General features: G+C 39.8%; 1 protein-coding gene across 1 annotated transcript in view; it reads right to left on the bottom strand.

Annotated features, from left to right (window-relative positions):
• Positions 1–616: 616 nt before the first annotated feature.
• Positions 617–20,047, bottom strand: part of skiv2l (SKI2 homolog, superkiller viralicidic activity 2-like) — a 53,001-nt gene continuing 33,570 nt past the window's right edge. Inside the window, exons 21-29 of the mRNA XM_017683740.2 lie at positions 19,936–20,047; positions 19,423–19,527; positions 17,817–17,952; positions 14,715–14,841; positions 13,814–14,024; positions 12,425–12,535; positions 10,086–10,304; positions 6,714–6,854; positions 617–2,682 (exon numbers count right to left, since the gene is read on the bottom strand). The exon at positions 19,936–20,047 is cut by the window's right edge and continues 26 nt beyond it. Of these exons, the coding sequence (XP_017539229.1) occupies positions 2,482–2,682; positions 6,714–6,854; positions 10,086–10,304; positions 12,425–12,535; positions 13,814–14,024; positions 14,715–14,841; positions 17,817–17,952; positions 19,423–19,527; positions 19,936–20,047 (1,363 nt within the window). The 3' untranslated portion in view covers positions 617–2,481. The remainder of the gene's footprint in view (positions 2,683–6,713; positions 6,855–10,085; positions 10,305–12,424; positions 12,536–13,813; positions 14,025–14,714; positions 14,842–17,816; positions 17,953–19,422; positions 19,528–19,935) is intronic.

Here is a 20,047-nt window from a genome sequence, read left to right as displayed (position 1 = left end):
TTATAAACTGTGATTTTGCTCAAATGCTCCATCTTAACCCATTAGTTTTAGACTCGCTTTGGAGCGCCCTCTAGTGTTAGAGAAACCCAGAAGACATTACAGAGTGGGAATTATCCTCTCTACAAGTTCTCTGATTTTGCCTCAGGAAATCCACGAATTCAAGCAGAGATAAAAATCCTGCTGATAAAAAGTCTCTGGAACGTAATGTCAGTTTGAAAGATAACTAAAATGCAATCTTTAGGTAAGGTTCATTAATACCTTAAAATTAAACAGTTTTCAATGCAGAATTAGTTGTTTAATGTGAATTATAAACTAAGTCACAGGTGTTGGATAGTGTAGTGAATAACACCATCACTGCACACATTAAATTGATTATTACTCACATTAAGAGTGCCCTCTTCATCTCTAGCTCCCAAAATCTATATGCACCAGCATTGCTTTGCTCTATAAATAAAGATTATATATATATCACCATGTCATTGTGATGTGATGTGATTTTTGACTTCAACCAACAACACTGCTTGCTTGAAAGACACGGAGTGCAATGCAGACTAAAAGCACCACAGTTAAGTTTTTCCTTTGTATTACTGAAGATAACAAAACGAAGGCCAAGGACTTCTTTCCATATACAGTGGAATTTATTACTGTATAATGTATTACAGTCCATGACTGGGTTTGTTCTCGGTATCCAATTCTGTACAGATTTCTTCTGTAATCTGAGGCATTTGCTAGCAAAGCAGGCACACTCTCTCTCAAACACACACACAAAATGTAAACATGTTCTGTAATTCAAGTACACATCTGAGTCAATTTTGCTACAATCGTTAGACTTTAGTATCTTCAGGGGATCATAGCCATGATGGGTGTAATGCATCTCACTGTCGTGCTGAAAGGACATTTTTTCCTTCAGCAATTTTTTCTGATCTGCAGTGCTTTTACTGATATATACAGTACAGTGCAAAGGCAGATAGTAGCCCTCATTCTTTACACTTCCAGACAAAATCGGTAGAGAAAATTACACTGAAACCTCACCAACTAAACATCAATTTTTTTACAGTATTTAATATGGCCAACCTTCTGTTTTCTAAAAGCTTCCATCCTTTTTTAGGAAAATCGCTTTCAGTTTTTTTTCTGAAGAAAGCTGGTTCCACCATTTGCGTCCCACAATCCTACTAATCCCAATTAGAAATTTACAGTAATCAGTCCACAAACTTTATTCCACATCTCAGATGTCCAGTTTGTGTTCTAGTGCAAATTTTCCTAATTTGTGTCCGTCTCCTTCTCTCAGCGAGGTTCGTCTTGAACAGCCACACATCCTTTCAGACCCACAGCGCTGAGTGGTCTTCTCACAGTGGAAGGATGGACAGAAACACCTGTGGATGTTTTCAGATCTGAAGCAGCTCGATTTTCTCCTCTCAAAGATGAAAGCTTTAAGTGCTGTTTATCTGATGGGGGCAGTTTTAGTGTCTTCCAGGAGTCCCATTTTTACTGTAGCTCAATCTTTTTATTTTAACTCCTGCTTTTTCAAATTGTTTCCTTCCATTTATTATGAAAGCGGATTATCTTATTTGTAATCTCCTTTATTTGTAATCTCCTTAACCCTCTACTGCACAATGTCGCCTCACGGCAACAAATCCATTTTCCTCACTTTACAATAACATTATACATATTTAAAGACAGTGTCAGCGTTGACAATAAAGGGAAGAGTTGGGGTGAGCATCTTAATAAATAGCATGTTCTTGGTCTTTTTTTAACATTGTTTCAATTTTTTTGGTTATGAGAATCTGCAGAATATGTTTGTTGCCTAGAAGCAACATTGTGCGACAGTGGAATAGATTTGACCAGTCACAAGCCAGGTCTCACCACTTCAGGGAGCCCAGCCCGATATACTTTCTTCCCATTGTCACTCAACATTGCCTCAAGACAACACACCCCAAAATGACCCCTGCACACATTATTACATTTTTTTTTTTGATATTTAATAATCGGGTCCATTTTATTCAAGAAAAATGGATCGGATATTTATTTTTTGAATTGTTCTTACAACGCATGCAGTAGAGGGTTAAGTCATTTTAGATGTACATGGAAAAAGGCATCTGAAGGCAGCTAAGCTGAGTCGCTTGTGTGAATGGTAGTGTCTCTTTGAAGGCGAACACTGCGTCCTTTAGGAACAGATTTTGTTGGGAAGACACTAAATACACAAGAGAACTGGGCAATTACCTGCTAAATATGTTTCCTGCTTTTTTACAACACTGAAAAATTAATAACTAGTACATAATGGCCTTTCTGACTGGAAATGAAATAGGGGCTCTCTGGCTTTTGTACAGTACTGTACATACAAACACAAACAAACATATGTATCCCTTTGATTAGGGGATTTCCTGCAGTTCATGCAGTCATCTCTAACTGGATTGGAGCTTTTCTTGTCCATCATTCCTCTCGCTAACACACTGGGGAAGTCGTGCTGCATCCCTCGCTCCCTCAGTGTGTGTAGAGAGAGGCTGTGAACACAATGTCTCTGCGGATGGCCAGTGATGCTCTCTCCATCTTACTGCCCAGCACGGAGTCCCCGACGATGCGAGCAGCCTGTCTCACCTCCTTCAGAACCTCGTCCAGTCTCTGAATACAGCGCACCACCGTCCCCTCCTGCACGTCCGTCAGCTGGGCGATCTCAGCAAACGGCTGTAATAGAGATCATGCTTTAATACTTAGTACTACAGTGTAATGTAATACAAATGCATCTAGGCAGTGATGTGCTGATGCATTACATGTCTATGTGATACATGAGCACATCAACACTAGACTTCTAAAGCTGTGCATCATTTGGTAGTCAGCATCATGCCTGTATTAGGAACTTCCTGGAAATCATGTCGTTTGGTAAAAAAAAATTATTTCAAACCAAATACATTTTGTCCTACATGCATTTTTCCTCAGAACATCACTGGTTGCTCTGAATTATGAGGTTGTTAAGGAGTCTAAATATATATAATGCTACATACACTACATGGCCAAAATAATTACTGAATTCAGGTGTTTCAGCCATATCCATTGCAAACAGGTGCATAAAATCAAGCACATAGCCATGCAATCTCCATAGACAAATAATGACAGTGGAATGGGTCGTACTAAAGCAGGAAGTGACTAGATGTGGTGCTGTCATAGGATGCCACCTGATCTTTCTGCCCTGCTAAATCCACCCTGGACAACTGTAAGTGCTATAATCGTGAAGTGGAAGCGTCTAGAAGCAACAAGAGTTCAGCCATGAAGCAGTAGACCAAGCTCAGAGGGCAGGGCTGGCACATGCTGAAGCATGTGGCACATAAAAATCACCTATCCTATGTAGCAACACTCACTACAGAGCTCCAAACTGCCCCTGGAGCAAGATTAGCACAATAACTAAATGTCAAGAGCTTCAAGAAATAGATTTCTATAGTTGAGCAGCTGCACAGAAGCCCAAGATCACCATGCACAATGCCAAGCGTCGGCTGGAGTGGTGTAAAGCACAGCACCACTGAATTCTGGAATGTGTAAAGATGTTCTCTGGAGTGATGAACTGCATGTCATCTGGGAGACAAATCTGAGTTTTCCGAATACCAGGAGAATGCTACCTACTGGGATGTACAGTACCAACAGTGAAGTTTGGTGGAGGGGGGATAATGGTCTGGGCCTGTTTTTTCAGGGTTTGGGCCCCGTAGTTCCAGTGAAGGGTGATGTTAATGCTACAGCATACAATGACATTTTAAACAATCATGTGCTTCCACTACTTTGTTGCAACAGTTTGCAAAAGGCTCTTCTCTGTTTTAGCATGAATGTGTCCCTGTGTACAAAGCGAGCTGCATAAAGACATGGGTTGAGGAGTTTGGTGTGCAGGAACCCCACACCACGCTTGGTACTAGATTCATACTCCAGAGCATCACATTCTATTGGTTAGTGCTTTTCTACAGAGATTATACAGGGAGATTCACTTGAAAGAGGCCCAGAATATTCTGTTGTAACTCCTGTTAGGATGAAGCATTAATGGATTGCATTACATATGGGGGTATGTAACCGCAAGTTGTACCTCATCGCTAGGATGCAGGGGCATCCCGGCTTGTTCGAAGCTCTACATCCTGAGGAGCTCATTGCACATTGTTTTGTTCAGATTGCTTCATCCCAGCAAGCCCTATTAGAGAATATTCAGGGCTTCTTTTGAGCGTATCTCCCTGTACAAGCTGTGTCTGCAACTGAACGCCTGTGTCAGTATTGGGAACACCTTAAAAAAGCTGATTTCACTAATGAGACACGTACAGCAGATAAAAAAAACAGACATATTAATGCGAGGTTAAGAGCAAACAGCCTTGCCATAAAACATCTTCTCATTCATAAATGGATGACTGGCCTGCTCTACCATTTCCATGACATGTGGTGCTACAGCTCGTATACCTCATTTGCATATGCCATTAGCAATAAACAGAAAAAAAAACAAAAATGCTATGCAAAAAACAACACATGAACTAGTCTAACAGTAAATCTCCTGAAAAGAAGGTGATGTGGATTTTTCATGTTTTCTGATGTCACCCACTCAGCTGCTTAACCAATATTTAAAAAGGCACATTTTCACCTGTTTGCATTATTGTGGCAAACACCGTGAGTGCAGATGTGGCAACACATGAGGAGAGGGTGACTTTTTGTTTGCATTACTCAGAAAATCTAAGAATTAAAACGGAGTACTTTACAGTAGTTTTGAATACCAATTAATTAAAAAACAATAACAAAAATACTCATTTGCCATGATTTACAAGAATTAAAGCCATGTATGAAGAGTTTGTCAAGTGCTTGGACTCCTTGTGATGCTGTATCTGGAAGCCTGTTCTTTCACTTTATTTTTAACTGCTTCATTTTGACACTGTTCATGTAGTTCACAGACATTTTTAAACAGTTTTTTTCCTGCACAAAACAGTAATTCTACTTTTTTCAAACCAGCAGCTCTCATTTTTGGCCGTCTTTGATAGAGCACCCCCATTTTAGCACCAAAAGAGGTACTGAGCGCTGGTCAATAATATGCATTAGCTCAATAACATGTTGATTGACTGGCTTTTGTCCATGACACGTGAATAAACACTGGCGGTAAGGAGAGATCACCACCGTGTACCGTTGAAGGGAAACAGCAATAGAAATGACTGTGCCGCACAGTTTGTATGGTGTAGTGCTGAGTAGTGTAAATCTGTGTAATCTATTTGCAATTATGTTAATGTATTACGCTACATATTCTTTTAGCTACTTTATGAATAAAGTATATTTAAACAAGAATTAGGATTGACAAAACATTTAAATGGTTGTGATTAAGAACACAAAAGAATGCAGTTAATCACATTTAATCCCACTCATTACACCAATCAGGCACAACATTCTGACCACCTCCTTGTTTCTACGCTTATTGTCCACTTTATCAGCTCCACTTACTGTATAGCTGCACTTTGTAGTTCTACAGTTACAGACTGTAGTCCATCTGTTTCTCTGATACTCTGTTACCCTGTTCTTCAGTGGTCAGCGCTCAGACCAGCGCAACACACACTAACACAGCCACCATGTCAGTGTTACTACAGTGCTGAGAATGATCCACCACCCAAATAATACCTCCTCTGTGAGGGTCCATGGGAGTCCTGACCTCTGAAGAACAGGGTAAAAGGGAGCTAACAAAGCATCAGAGAAACAGATGGACTACAGTCTGTAACTGTAAGTGCAGCTATACAGTAAGTGGAGCTGATAAAAATGGACAATGAGTGTAGAAACAAGGAGGTGGTCATAATTTTATGCCTGATCAGTGTATATTTATTCAAATTTGAGCATAAATAAAGTTTTTTTTTCTATTGTAAAAGCAGCATATTTTATCACAGCTAAGGGTAAACATGTAAATGAGATGAATGCAACTTTTATGCATCAGCTCAGTACGTGACTGGGCTGGTCCTTGATTTCCAATTCAACAGAGGTAACATCTTTGATCTGAGATATTTCTGTAAAAAGCAACGTCCAGTGAGAGACACAGTGTCTGCATGTTCCAGCTCTTCTGTGAATGCAGCCTCTCACTCTCATACTGATACATTCCATCTTGTTTTAAGAGGAACTGTGGTTTTCCACTTTGTGTGAGCTCTCTCTTTTCTGAACTACTCATGGTAGTCATGTGAATTACTGATACTGTTTAGCTTGTAAATGACATTTTAGACTCTGTGTACGTCACTGATAAACAAATTCAATGGCAAAAAAAAAAGAGAAAGATTTATCAAATCCCCCATGTGCTCAGCTGGGCTTCAAGGTAGAGCTATTGATGGTTTGACGGATCAATCTAGAAAACTATTTATTACAAAAAATGAAATGCAAATTTTAAAAATTGTGTAATTATGCATTTATCGCATTCACACTATTTATGTTTGCTTTGTATTACTAATGTTAATGCCATCACATCCAGCACATTTATAGTAGTTATAGTACTCTATAGGCACATTACTGGACACAACGTTCACATAAACCCTTACAGAAATGATAGTACCACTGAAGATGTGCTTAAATCTAAAATCAAACCCCAAGGACTCTTCAGATACAGCAAATTTCATCACTGTATAATGAATTACAGTAAATGACAGGGTTGGTCCTTGATTTCCAACTCAACAGAGATGATACTGATACGGCAGCCCAGCAGGGCCAAACTTGTACTGTCTTTTAGAGTTAGTGCTCACCATGCCTCTGGCCCAGCAGTACACCACCTCGGTCAGGCCGAACTTGAACTGGGACACGAAGTCTTCAGCCGTTTGTGCGATGCCACACTCCCTCTGTAGCTCGCCGATTCGCTGAGCTACACACAACACCCGGTCAATCCCCTGAGAGAGAGAGAGAGAGAGAGAGAGAGAGAGAGAGAGAGAGAGAGAGAGAGAGAGAGAGAGAGAGAGAGAGAGAGAGAGAGAGAGAGAGAGAGAGAGAGAGAGAGAGAGAGAGAGAGAGAGAGAGAGAGAGATTAGCCTTTATGTATCAAAGTTGCAAACAATCTGACTGGAACGTTTGAGCATTGAGTGCAACACCTACAAATAACCTGAACAAAAGCTTAACTAACCAAACTATTAGCAATATAATCTAAAATACCAATAATGAGCATAAAAATATAACACCATTAATCTGCATACATGATAAGTGGATGTACTTCCTTCACAATCACATCGATATAAAAAAATGCAACTATTTCATGTGACATATTACCCTGTGCTTTTGGTTTTATACTAATGACTCCACCCAAAAAAGCACAGTTAGTGCAGAAGCACCTCATACACTGCAATTATACAGCAACCGCATCTAAATGTGTTACAACACATTTCACAAAACAATTACAGTACATCATTTTACCGTATTACAAAATAAAGACACTGTAAATGAGATGCTGGTACACTGGCGCTTGATTTCACGCACCGTGGCTGATCGCGTTCAAATCTCTGCTTCCATATGGTACAAACGGTTTGGTTTCAAGAATCAGATGTAGGGCATTACTATGTCTATACATCATTAAAGGTTGTCAAATCTGTGCTCTTTAAGGAATCTTAACAACTCAAGGCCATTTTAAACTCAACCTGAAGTCAAAAGGAATGTTTTTTACATTGTTAGGTCATAGTAAGCATGATTCATCCTATGCTATGGTATTATTTAAAAGACAAAACACTTGTTTTCCTGTGAACTTTCATATATAATGCAATCACTTTTGCCCTGCCTCTTTAAACTCTTATGGCTTTTGGTAACGTCACTATGCACCAGCAAGTTACACCTCATCCTCCCATCCCACAAGTAGGCTAAGCGACCCCCTTGATACTGTAATCACTCCCCCAACACCGAATCACTCTGAAACACATCATGGTATGGAAGGTAAAAAAGTCATGACTTCTCATTCATGTCGACTTTAAAAGGTCTAATTCAGGGGTGCCCAGACTTTGTCATGAAGGAGCCAAGACAAACTGTACACACAAAAAAGGTAGGGTTCAAATTAAGCTTTTAAAAATGTATTTTATAACATTACACTATGTTTATAGCACTGAGTATAGCACTTCACATTTGCAGAACTGAAAGCTGCACCATGTATTTTTTTTTTTGTTGAAACTAAAAGAAGCAGGATTAGAGAGTCAAAAGACAGGCTAAGGTACGTTGTGTGTGCACTGCTGCGAGTTGCCCTCTAAAGCCTGAAATATTCAGAGGTCAGAAGTCAGAGGTGCCAAGTCGGATTTGGCAAGAGGTTTTAGTACCAAGTCATACATCATTACATATTAACATCACATGCAGAGCCTCAAAAAGAAGGTCCAGCTCAACGTTTAGGTCTCAAATGCACAATAAACATTATACTGACGAAGATACGATGACAACAGTAGATAACTCACATCCTACAAACACAAAAAATGGCATAGACAGAACATTTTATTTCTGCACTTAACACAGATTCTTTGTTTTAAAGAGATGTGAGTGTAAAAATGATACACAAAATGTAAAATACAATTTCTTGGCATATAAGGCAGAGTTAACAACACAGAGTACACTGTGCACTCATCTCTCCGCTCTACTCTCTGCTACAGGCCCACTGCTCGACTGCCAGTTTAAGCGCCCAGACAGGCAGGGCACGGTGGGAAAATCACAGTCCGACACCTGTGTGCACCGACTTCTTCGTGTCTGAACAGCGAGAGTGTTTTAGCAGCGCTCTGAGAGTTGTCGCCATGCTATAAACCTTGCATGCTCTCGTTCATGACTAATTCAGGCCCTCTTTAAACCTCTTCCATGTTTCAGAGCCATCTGACAACGCATACTGACACAGTGTGTGGAGCTCAGGAGGTGTGCTGCCCTTGCTGGAGGCACGAAGTAAAATGGCCAGGTTCAGTCAGTGGGCAACAGTTCTCTGGCTCACTGCTCTGTTCACATAGCCATGCAAACCCACAGCCATCAACATATTCCACTTCACACGTTCTTCTTCTGCCTCTGCTGGCAATGCACTCAGGCAAAAAGGCCTAAATTATGCATAAAATGCATGATTGCTTTACATAATCATATATATGCTACTCCCTTAGCCATCTTTGACACACGCAAGTGGTAAAGGAATGAATTAACATATCAAATATCAAGCATTACTCATTTCAGTTGTGGGTTCTTCTACTATTATGTGGAGTGTTTCGCTGCTGCTCTTACACGAGAAGGACAAACATACATTACTTTCAGTGTAAGTCAATGGAGTTTTTTCCAAGTAATTTTTGCCCATTTATTTTGGTCCATCCTTCATGAAATTTACACACAATATAAAGGGCAACGTGCATTTTCAAATGGTCAAAAACAGAAAATCGACAAAAATGGAGATACAAGGTTTTGTTCCGACAACAGCGATTTGTTACTTACTGTAAAAGAAAGTAACTATGAATATATTTTGCTAGCAATTCATAAGACTACATTTGCTTAGAGAGATGAATAATAATTATAACTATAATGTAAACATCTATATACACACTGCCTGTGTCCCAAAACATAATATCCTCGAGGTGTGGTAACAAATGCCATGTGTCTCTACTTGGGCAAGAGTGGCAGTCTGCCCCAAAACACCCAGCCAATAGTGATGAAAGGCTAGAAGACAGGGGGGGGAACTGAGGGCCAAGGTGCCACACAGCTGCTCTAACGCACTTACTAAACCTGGTAATTAACAAATGAATTGAATAAGATGTTCTTAATCAGTACATTCGCCAAATTCTGCTGGACATACTGAAGAAAAAAAAAAGAAATATAAAATGTTCTCTCTGTAGAGGATGTGTTCCCATCTTTTGATTTAGACAATCAATAAAAATATGCAATATGACCAGAGTTCACAAAACATTTGCACATGACTATAGAGTTTTTTGTAATAAAAGATTTTATAGTGTATATAATAGATTTATCTTTATAGAGAAATGTCCCCACTATATGAGATAACTCGTTTTCATAATGTCTTCACAGTTTAACAGCTATGCTATACTGTTTCTGGCTCATAAGGAAACAAAGAAGAGAAATCAAGGCACGAAGACCAAACTGTCATTCAGGGACGTGAGATGTTAGGATGGACACACCTCTTGTATTGTGTTGGGGATGTGCGGCTCTATCTGCGTGTTCTGCGTAAAGACGAGGCAAGACAGCAGGGCAGCGCTCTCCTCTGGGGCTAAAGGGCTCAGAGTGTTTTCAAACAGCAGCTCAGTCAGCAGCAGCTCATGGCTACTGATCTGGCAAGCCACACGGCCCTTCAGCTGCACCGCATCGCTCTCATCAATGTATTTCAGTTCCTTCAGCACCTGTTGGGTCACACAAAATATTCGCAGAACATAAACATAATAAATAGATTATTATCTCTTATCTCTCTCCACTACTGCATTTACTCAGGTGTGTCTGAGTATATTTGCTGTAGCATTATAATAAATAATTTACATTATAATATACACTGATCAGGCATAACATTAACGCCCTCTTGTTTCTACACTCATTGTCCATTTTATCAGCTCCACTTACTGTATAGGTGCACTTTGTACTTCTACAGTTACAGACTGTAGTCCATCTTTTACCCTGTTCTTCAGTGGTCAGGACCCCCATGGACCCTCACAGAGTGGTGGAGCATTCTCAGTACTGCAGTAACACTGATGTGGTGGTGGTGTGTTAGTGTGTGTTGTGCTGGCATGAGTAGTATCAGACTGCTGGAGTTTTTAAACTCGCAGTTCACTCACTGTCCACTCTATTAGACACTCCTACCTTGTCGGTCCACCTTCTAGATATAAAGTTAGAGGCGATTGCTCATCTGCTGCTGCACGGTTTGTGTTGGTCATCCTCTAGACCTTCATCAGTGGTCACAGGACGCTGCCAACAGGACACTGTTGGCTGGATATTTTTGGTTGGTGGACTATTCTCAGTCCAGTCCATTCAACTGGCCCACGACGACCAATCCATTTTCTAGGAAACTGTTCGTCTAGGAATGCTCGGACCTGACACCCATAATGTGGTGGTGCACCATCTTGCTGGAAAAACTCAGGGAGCGTGCCAGCTTCCAAAGTGGATTGGTCGTCGTGGGCCAGTTGAATGGCCCCCAAGGTCTCCCGATCTGACCCCCTTAGACTTTTATCTTTGGGGACATCTGAAGGCAACTGTCTATGCTGTGAAGATACGAGATGTGCAGCACCTGAAACTACGGATACTGGAAGCCTGTGCTGGCGTTTCTTCTGCGGTGTTGCTCTCAGTGTGTGAAGAGCGGGAGAAGAGGGCTGCATTGACAATCCAACACAATGGGCAGCACTTTGAAGACATTTTATGAGTGGTCAGAAACTTATAAATAACTCATGAAAGAATAAAGTTACATTAAAACCAAGCACACCATTGTTTTTCTTGTGAAATTCTCAATAAGTTTGACGTGTCACACGACCCTCTTGCCATGGAAAAAACTAAAGTTGGATCCAGAATGGTCACCACCCATCTTGAAAAGTTTTCCCCCTCCCATATACTAATGTGCCACAAACAGGAAGTTAATATCACCAACCATTCCCATTTTATTTGGGTGTATCCATATAAATGGCCCACCCTGTAGAACTACAAAGTGCTCCTATAGAGTAAGTGGAGCTGATAAAATGGACAATGAGCGTAGAAACAAGGAGGTGGTCATGATGTTATGCCTGATTGGCGTATACACAAACATTATTCCTACTGATTGGTTAAGAGTATGGCTCCGAGGATTAGCTGACAAAGTTGACACTTGTCAATTATGAAAAATAATGTGGATTTCCTTTGTTGTTGATGCATTGTTTACTTGAAAAATAAGAACACAATGTTCTGGATACAAAGTGCCACTTTTATGAAGCACCAAAAATGAAATTAGTGCTAAACACGCCTCCTTGTGAAAAATCTTCAGCTTGCTAAACTTTAGAGCACTGTGCCATAAATAGTAAGCAGTTTAAGTTTAACACAGCACCAGTGAGATGGCAACAAAACACTTCTGAAGTGATGCTGAAACCAACTACATACTGTAGAAGAATGGTAATGTATAGTCATATTTTCCGATTCTGATTGACTTGATGCTTGAAAAAAGCTGCGGCATGAATTTTCAATTTTTTAACGTTGCGTTTACATCACGTCTTATTCTGTGAGTTTATCAGCCAGTTGCAAAGAAATTATATTACTGCTTGACTCATGCAGACCTGGAGTTTCCCATTATCTGATTATTCCAGTGCATATAAACGCATTAAACGAGCTACTGACAAAATTCGATTTTCTGCAGTTCTCAGATTATAACGTGCATCTAAACACACTCAGTGTCACTTATCTACTGCTCCTTGACTGATCTACTGCTGGAGCCTTGATCTTTATGACCTTGAGGATACAGGCATGCAAAAGGTAGATGCTGTTGTAGTTTGCAGAGCGTAAGGACACTGACCTTAATCCTCTGATTGTACTCTGGCAGCAGCGTGAGGGACAGATCAGAGACCAAAAACAGCAGCCTATCCAGTTCCTCCTGTAGACTCATCCTCTCCTGCACACGGGCAAACTGAGACAAGACAGAGAGCTGTTGTGAGGCACACTGTCCCCTGCTAATTTAATACAGAAGAGTGGCAGGCTTCATACCCCAGGCAGCACTGTCACTAATACCATCACTAATATTTACATGTGTGATATTGTTTTCCCCTCCAATAAACCTGATTTTACCTTCATATGTTAAAGTTAATGTTAGGGATATAACAATTTTCATGCAAACAAAAGCCTGAAATTTCAAACTGTATTGCCACTATATCCCTCAGGGTCTTTTATTTGCCATCTATCCCAGACAACACTGTCACTGATCAAAACCAAACATCTGGGCTGCATCTTGCCTACTTCTGTACTGTTTATTGCTCAGTTGCACTGTTTTAGTAGAACACTATTGTGCACAAGGACATGCTACTTTATAATACTTTGTTTCAAAGTTACAAATTGTATACTGAGACAAACCAAACTATAAAAGCCCATTCCTGCCAGGCAAGTGGAAAGAAAAATATCACAATATTGCTATTTTTCCTTTTCTCCTTTTCTGTTTCTGTCAGTAGTATTCAAACATTTGACCTAATAATGACTTGTTTTCTGTCATTATATTGACTCAGAATTATTACATACTTTAACTTAAAAATGTGAATTTTCTCTTGATAATTAAAAATCTCAAAAGTAATACATCAAAATCCCTAAAAATAAATAACTGTCAAAAAGAAGACTTTACTTAAGAAATCAAAAAATTAGTTAAAACGGGCAATTATTTCAAGATAATTGGTCAAAATTATGAGAAAATTGGACATTGACATTTTCTTAATGTATTTATTTGAAGATACTACTTCAAAATTCAGAAAAAAATGAATCATTATTGCAAAATGAAAATAAGCCATTATTTCGAAATACTAAGTGAAAAAAATGAAATTCTGCTGCCACAAACAAAGAAGGAAAATAAGCATGCTGTTTCCTCCTCTACCTCGCAGGAACAGGCCTTCATACGAAACTGTATTGTATATAAATAGAGCTCTGTAGAAAGAAAGCATTTTAACCTGTAAAATACTGAAAATCTAATTAAATCTGGACCTCATTATTGAAAATTGACTTAAATAATACGTGTTTTTACATAACCCTAGTGGGTGGAATCTGACCACAAACATGTGCTCTTCTGTATTACACGCATTTATAAAATGCATTTATCCCCAAAAGATTGACAGTGAAAGAGAAACTAGGAACGAGAGTGAAAGACAGAAATCTGGTGTATTAGAGCACAGCAGGGAAAGGTGAGGGAAAACCCAGGCAGCTGAACCTGCTCAGTGAAGGTGGGCGAGTGAGTGCAGTGGAAGTCCTTCAGACTGTCCTGGAGCACTCGCTGCCTCATCACTCCCTCCACCACATCCACACCCTTCAGGTGAAGGTCATTGACAGGGTCAAGGGTCGCAATGCCGTCTGGGTTGGCCTCAGCCAATCGCAGAAGCTCCTGGGTTGCGGTGGAAATGGCCTGGCCAGGTGGGTCCATTCTAGAAAAGAGCAGGGCACCTTGTTAAGATAAAGTTGAACAAATGTGAGCAAATTAATCTCCATGCACACACTAGGGCTGATAAATGGGCTCAGAAATTACATTTTTAGTTTGTAAAATGTTATAATACATTTGGGATTCAAACACATCATTATTTATAGAACATCACTGCCATAAATGCCCATTTTCGATGATGACGTTATATGTCCTAAATGTATAATTAACAAATATCAAGCATTCTGAAAAGCTCACAGTGTATTGGGCATATAGAACTGTGCAGGGGTGGCTGCAGTGCGCAGCACCAATTAGACAAGCAGCTAAACCAGCAGCTTACATTACGAGCTCATGTGCATTACAATTATGTGATTATTAGCTCACTGTCCTACTGAGTGTCTGCATTCGGAGCGTTCATTTACTAGTATATGTTTGCCGTCTGGAGCAGACCAGAGACAGAAAGAGAGAAGCAGAGAATGTATGTTTTATCTGTTGTTAAGAGCAACATTTTTGCTTCATTCACAGTAGCTAAGTCGCTAAAGAGATGGCAGATCTTCACAAGTAAACAAAAACACAATGCTACTGTATGTTTGCCAGCTGCCATGCGTGACTAATTGACATGCTAAGAGCTGCTGCAGAGGTAGCTCTAGATATTCTAACGAACATTTTCTACATTTGAATGCCAAATTTTACTGACCTGAAGCGGGGCTGCTGTCTCTTGTTATAGTTGTCAATGATTCTCTCTGGAATGACCTTCAGGGTTTTAACAGTGATGGCTGTGATATCCTGAGCCTTCAGCTTCTGCACTGTGTGACTGCAAGGACCTGCACGCACACACGAACACACACACACACACACACACACCACATTGGCTCTTGGTTCATTCTTCATGAATTTCACATACAATGTGTAAAAGGGCAAATGGCATGCTTAAATTATGAAAAAGAAAAAAAAAAAAGAAAAACTACAAAAATGGAGATACAGGCAGGTAAATGACAAATACTAGAAAAGCAAAAAAAAAAAAAAAAATTAAAAAGAACACTTGTTTTTGTAATTTTTGGTCTGTAGCATATACAGTTGTCCTATAGTTACAGTGGGTTGCAAAAGTATTCAGCCCCCTTGAACTTTTCAACCTTTTGCCACATTTCAGGCTTCAAACATAAAGATATGAAATTGTAATTTTTTGTGAAGAATCAACAACAAGTGGGACACAATTGTGAAGTGGAACGAAATTTATTGGATATTTTAAACTTTTTTTAGAAATAAAAAACTGAAAAGTGGGGCGTGCAATATTATTCGGCCCCTTTACTTTCAGTGCAGCAAACTCACTCCAGAAGTTCAGTGAGGATCTCTGAATGATCCAATGTTGACCTAAATGACTGATGATGATAAATAGAATCCACCTGTGTGTAATCAAGTCTCCGTATAAATGCACCTGCTCTGTGATAGTCTCAGAGTTCTGTTTAAAGCGCAGAGAGCATCATGAAGACCAAGGAACACACCAGGCAGGTCCGAGATACTGTTGTGGAGAGGTTTAAAGCCGGATTTGGATAGAAAAAGATTTCCCAAGCTTTAAACATCTCAAGGAGCACTGTGCAAGCGATCATATTGAAATGGAAGGAGCATCAGACCACTGCAAATCTACCAAGACCCGGCCGTCCCTCTAAACTTTCAGCTCAAACAAGGAGAAGACTGATCATAGATGCAGCCAAGAGGCCCATGATCACTCTGGATGAACTGCAGAGATCTACAGCTGAGGTGGGAGACTTTGTCCATAGGACAACGATCAGTGGTACACTGCACAAATCTGGGCTTTATGGAAGAGTGGCAAGAAAAGCCATTTCTCAAAGATATCCATAAAAAGTCTCATTTAATGTTTGCCACAAGCCACCTGGGAGACACACCAAACATGTGGAAGAAGGTGCTCTGGTCAGATGAAACCAAAATCGAACTTATGTTTGGCGTAAAAGCAATACAGCTCATCACCCTGAACACACCATCCCCACTGTCAAACATGGTGGTGGCAGCATCATGGTTTGGGCCTGCTTTTCTTCAGCAGGGACAGGGAAGATGGTTAATATTGATGGGAAGATGGATGGAGCCAAATACAGGACCATTCTGGAAGAAAACCTGTTGGAGTCTGCAAAAGACCTGAGACTGGGACGGAGATTTATCTTCCAACAAGACAATGATCCAAAACATAAAGCAACATCTACAATGGAATGGTTCACAAATAAACGTATCCAGGTGTTAGAATGGCCAAGTCAAAGTCCAGACCTGAATCCAATCGAGAATCTGTGGAAAGAGCTGAAAACTGCTGTTCACAAACGCTCTCCATCCAACTTCACTGAGCTCGAGCTGTTTTGCAAGGAAGAATGAGCAAAAATTTCAGTCTCTCGATGTGCAAGACTGACAGAGACGTACCCCAAGCCACTTGCAGCTGTAATCACAGCAAAAGGTGGCGCTACAAAGTATTAAAGCAAGGGGGCTGAATAATATTGCACGCCCCACTTTTCAGTTTTTTATTTCTAAAAAAAGTTTAAAATATCCAACAAATTTCGTTCCACTTCACGATTGTGTCCCACTTGTTGTTGACTCTTCACAAAAATGTCAATTTCATATCTTTATGTTTGAAGCCTGAAATGTGGCAAAAGGTTGAAAAGTTCAAGGGGGCTGAATACTTTTGCAACCCACTGTATATGCATTTTACACATTGTTCCACATATTACTGTACAACACTTGTAGAAGCGCGGCTTTTGAGCTAAGCTAATTGAACGTGGGCAAAAAAAACAAACAAACAAAAAAAAGATATAGTTAATATATCTAATATTTCTCATTATGAGACTGATGCAACAATACACTAAGGTAATTCAACCAACATATTTATTTTAATTTCTTTTAAGTCATTTTATGTAGTGACTGACTTATTCTACCGGCAGATCAATTTAAGATCATGCTGAAATGATGCTTATGGAATAAAACACTTCATATAACGTAAATACCTTATACAAGTAAAAAGCATTCTAGAAATCGATTGAATGATCTTACAATAATCTTACGACAGTCTAATTAGAAATATGAGATATATTGGCTAGGTTTAAGGTGTTTTTCACTGGATAATTTTTGTATTACAGGACATTCTAACACCGCAACGTTGAGTTTCAGACATCAGACAAAACAGCTTCAGGTTTCAAGGAAAACGCATGGTCACATGTCTACCCTCGTAGATGTGACAAAACGGGCCATTTAAAAAAAAAAGAGAATAAGGAAAAAAGCACAAGCAGCCTCAAGAAAGTTCTCAACAAGAAAGTTTGTGTGACTACCATTATTCTGTTAAGACTAATTAAAGTTCTGTAGCCAAAAGAAAAATGACAGTATATTATAATCACAACTTCTACTGAACTGTGCGTTTATTATTTTCTTTTATTTGAGAAAGATTAAGCTTCAACTCACGTTGCTTCAGGTTTAGGAACCATCTCAAAATTACCAGAAGAAAAAAACGTTGCTTTCATTATTATTATTATAACTAGTAGTAGTATCTCCGTAAGTCCATCGGCTAATGCTTCTGGACAGGAAGCAGCAGTCGATGTACTTGCAGATATAATAATAATAATAATAATAATAATAATAATAGCAATAGCACCACCACCAACAACAACCACTTCCAGTGACTTCCATGACTTCTACCCATTTCAGGATGCCCCCTAACTCTAAAGCGGACGTGGAAACAAACAGTAAAAACGTGAGTTGCAGCTTCAGCGTCGACAAATAAAAGGTAAAGAAAAGGAATAAATCTGACCCTCAGGAATGAAAAGGCTGGTGTTGTGGAGGTGTCTGAAGTCCGTGTTTGTCTGAGCAGCTCCTGATGGCTCCTCATTCCCTTTTTCACATATGATGAGGGCAGTGAATGTCCGATTCACAGAATCATTGGACACCTGAGAGTGAGACAAGGATGAGAAATAAAGGTGGAAATAGTGGAAAATTTCATTCCAGCCATCAGGTAATACAGCTCTCAAACAGATCATGCAAGCTCAGTGTCATATAAAAAACAAAAACATCTTTGGACAAACTATTCCTCTAAATATCTTTCCTTTTTTATTTCACACTGAGCTTGCATGATTACTGCAAGACGAAAACTAAAGAAGCAAACTTCAGACACCAAATGTGTCTTCTTCAGTTTTGCACTGGAGCTCTGAGGCTAAGGTAGCTACAAGTAATGGAAGCTTAATTAGCATTAGCGCCAAAAAACATTGTGCAACCTGCATACCTACATCACACACTCGCCTTTAGTCTTCTCATTAAGAAATCTTGCTGATGTTGTTTCTGACTCTTATGACTTACTGCAATCTTGAAGAATGACTGAAAGCATGCTCCATAGCTAAAACAGTAGTAGAAGCCATTCTAAAGTCATAACATACATACATATTCATTTTTTGCATTACTAGTATCAGAATTTCTGGTGAGCATATTACGTTTTGATTTCACTTGATTGAAGGAAAAGACCTATGTTAACACACCCAGGGTGCATTACGATCAAATCATATTCGGAGACAGATCTTCAACCTTCACTCACCAGCCACTTTACTAAGTACACCTTGCTAGTAATAGGCTGGACCCCCTTTTGCCTTCAGAACTGCCTTAATTCTTCGTGTCACACTTTCAACAATGTGTTGGAAACGTTCCTCAGAGAATTTGGTGGTTATTTGAGTTCCTGTTGCCTTTCTATCATCTGGAACCAGTCTGCCCATTCTCCTCTGACCTCTCATATCAACAAGGCATTTTCGTCCACACAACTGACCGCTCACTGGATATTTCCTCTTTTTTAGACCGTTCTATGTAAACCCTGGAGATGGTTGTGTGTGAAAATCCCAGTAGATCAGCAGTTTCTGAAATACTCAGACCAGCCAGTCTGGCACCAACAACCATGCCACGTTCAAAGCCCCTTAAATCCCCTTTCTTCCCCGTTCTGATGCTCGGTCTGCACTTCAGCAAGTTGTCTTGACCACCTCTACATGCCTAAATACATTGAGTTGCAGCCGTGTGATTGGCTGATTAACTATTTGTGTTAACAAGCAATTGAACATGTGTACCTAATAAAGTGGCTGGTGAGTGTACACAACACAAGCATACATGGCATGCGTTTTCCTTATCGGCACACAATGACCACGTTCTTCTGATATTTTTTTGCTGAGAAACCATGTTTACAGCGGGTTACTACAAGTTAAACAAGAACAATCTATACGTTGATGTAGTTTTACATGGGAAAGTAGTACCAGATCTCCTCTGGTCACCCTGGGGATGCATTTTAATGAAAAGTGTTCTAGTGAATAGAGTATATCCAGATATGATCCGGACAAGAAACATGTTAATGCAAGGTGTAAACAAGCTCACAGTTTCACTCAGACCTGTAAGATGACAGACAGGGCGTTTAAATGCTGGACGTTGTTGACAATGACTACCCGCCCCACAGACAGAGACTTCAGTCCGCTCACTGACTCCATCACTGCTTGCTATAAGAAAGGAAAAGTCAAACAAAACAATGTGTGTGGCTTATACAACAACCAGGGCGTTTTATTTATATGATTAGATATACAGTACTGTGCAAAAGTCTATGACATCTGAGAAAATAATCTGCAAAGCTATTTATGCCAAGCTGTAGACATTTACTTGTCCAAAAGATCCCCAAAAAAACAATAAAATAAAAACAAATTGTGATTTGATGTGTAAATGTTAGCTTAACCATTTCCAAATCTCTTCTTGAAGTCCAGTATTTATAGTTACCATCCAATACCTAGTTTATCTAACCAATCCCTCATTAAAATATATCAGCTACTGTTCATGAAACGTGTCTTTGAACATCATGCAGAGGATATGTAGCACTGTGATGGTGTGATGAAGGTGGGATAGTGTGTGCGCACCTGCAGGGCTTCTGTTGTGATGCGCAGTTCATTAACAGTGTGGTAATATGACAGCAAGTCAGACAACTGACCCTCTGTGTCCAGAGGAGGGAGGGAGGACAGCAGTTTTCTC

Source organism: Pygocentrus nattereri, chromosome 27 (assembly GCF_015220715.1).
Source record: "Pygocentrus nattereri isolate fPygNat1 chromosome 27, fPygNat1.pri, whole genome shotgun sequence".
Classification (NCBI taxonomy): Eukaryota; Metazoa; Chordata; class Actinopteri; order Characiformes; family Serrasalmidae; genus Pygocentrus; species Pygocentrus nattereri.
Note: the sequence above shows the minus strand (reverse complement) of the source record. Positions and strands in the feature narration are given on the sequence as shown.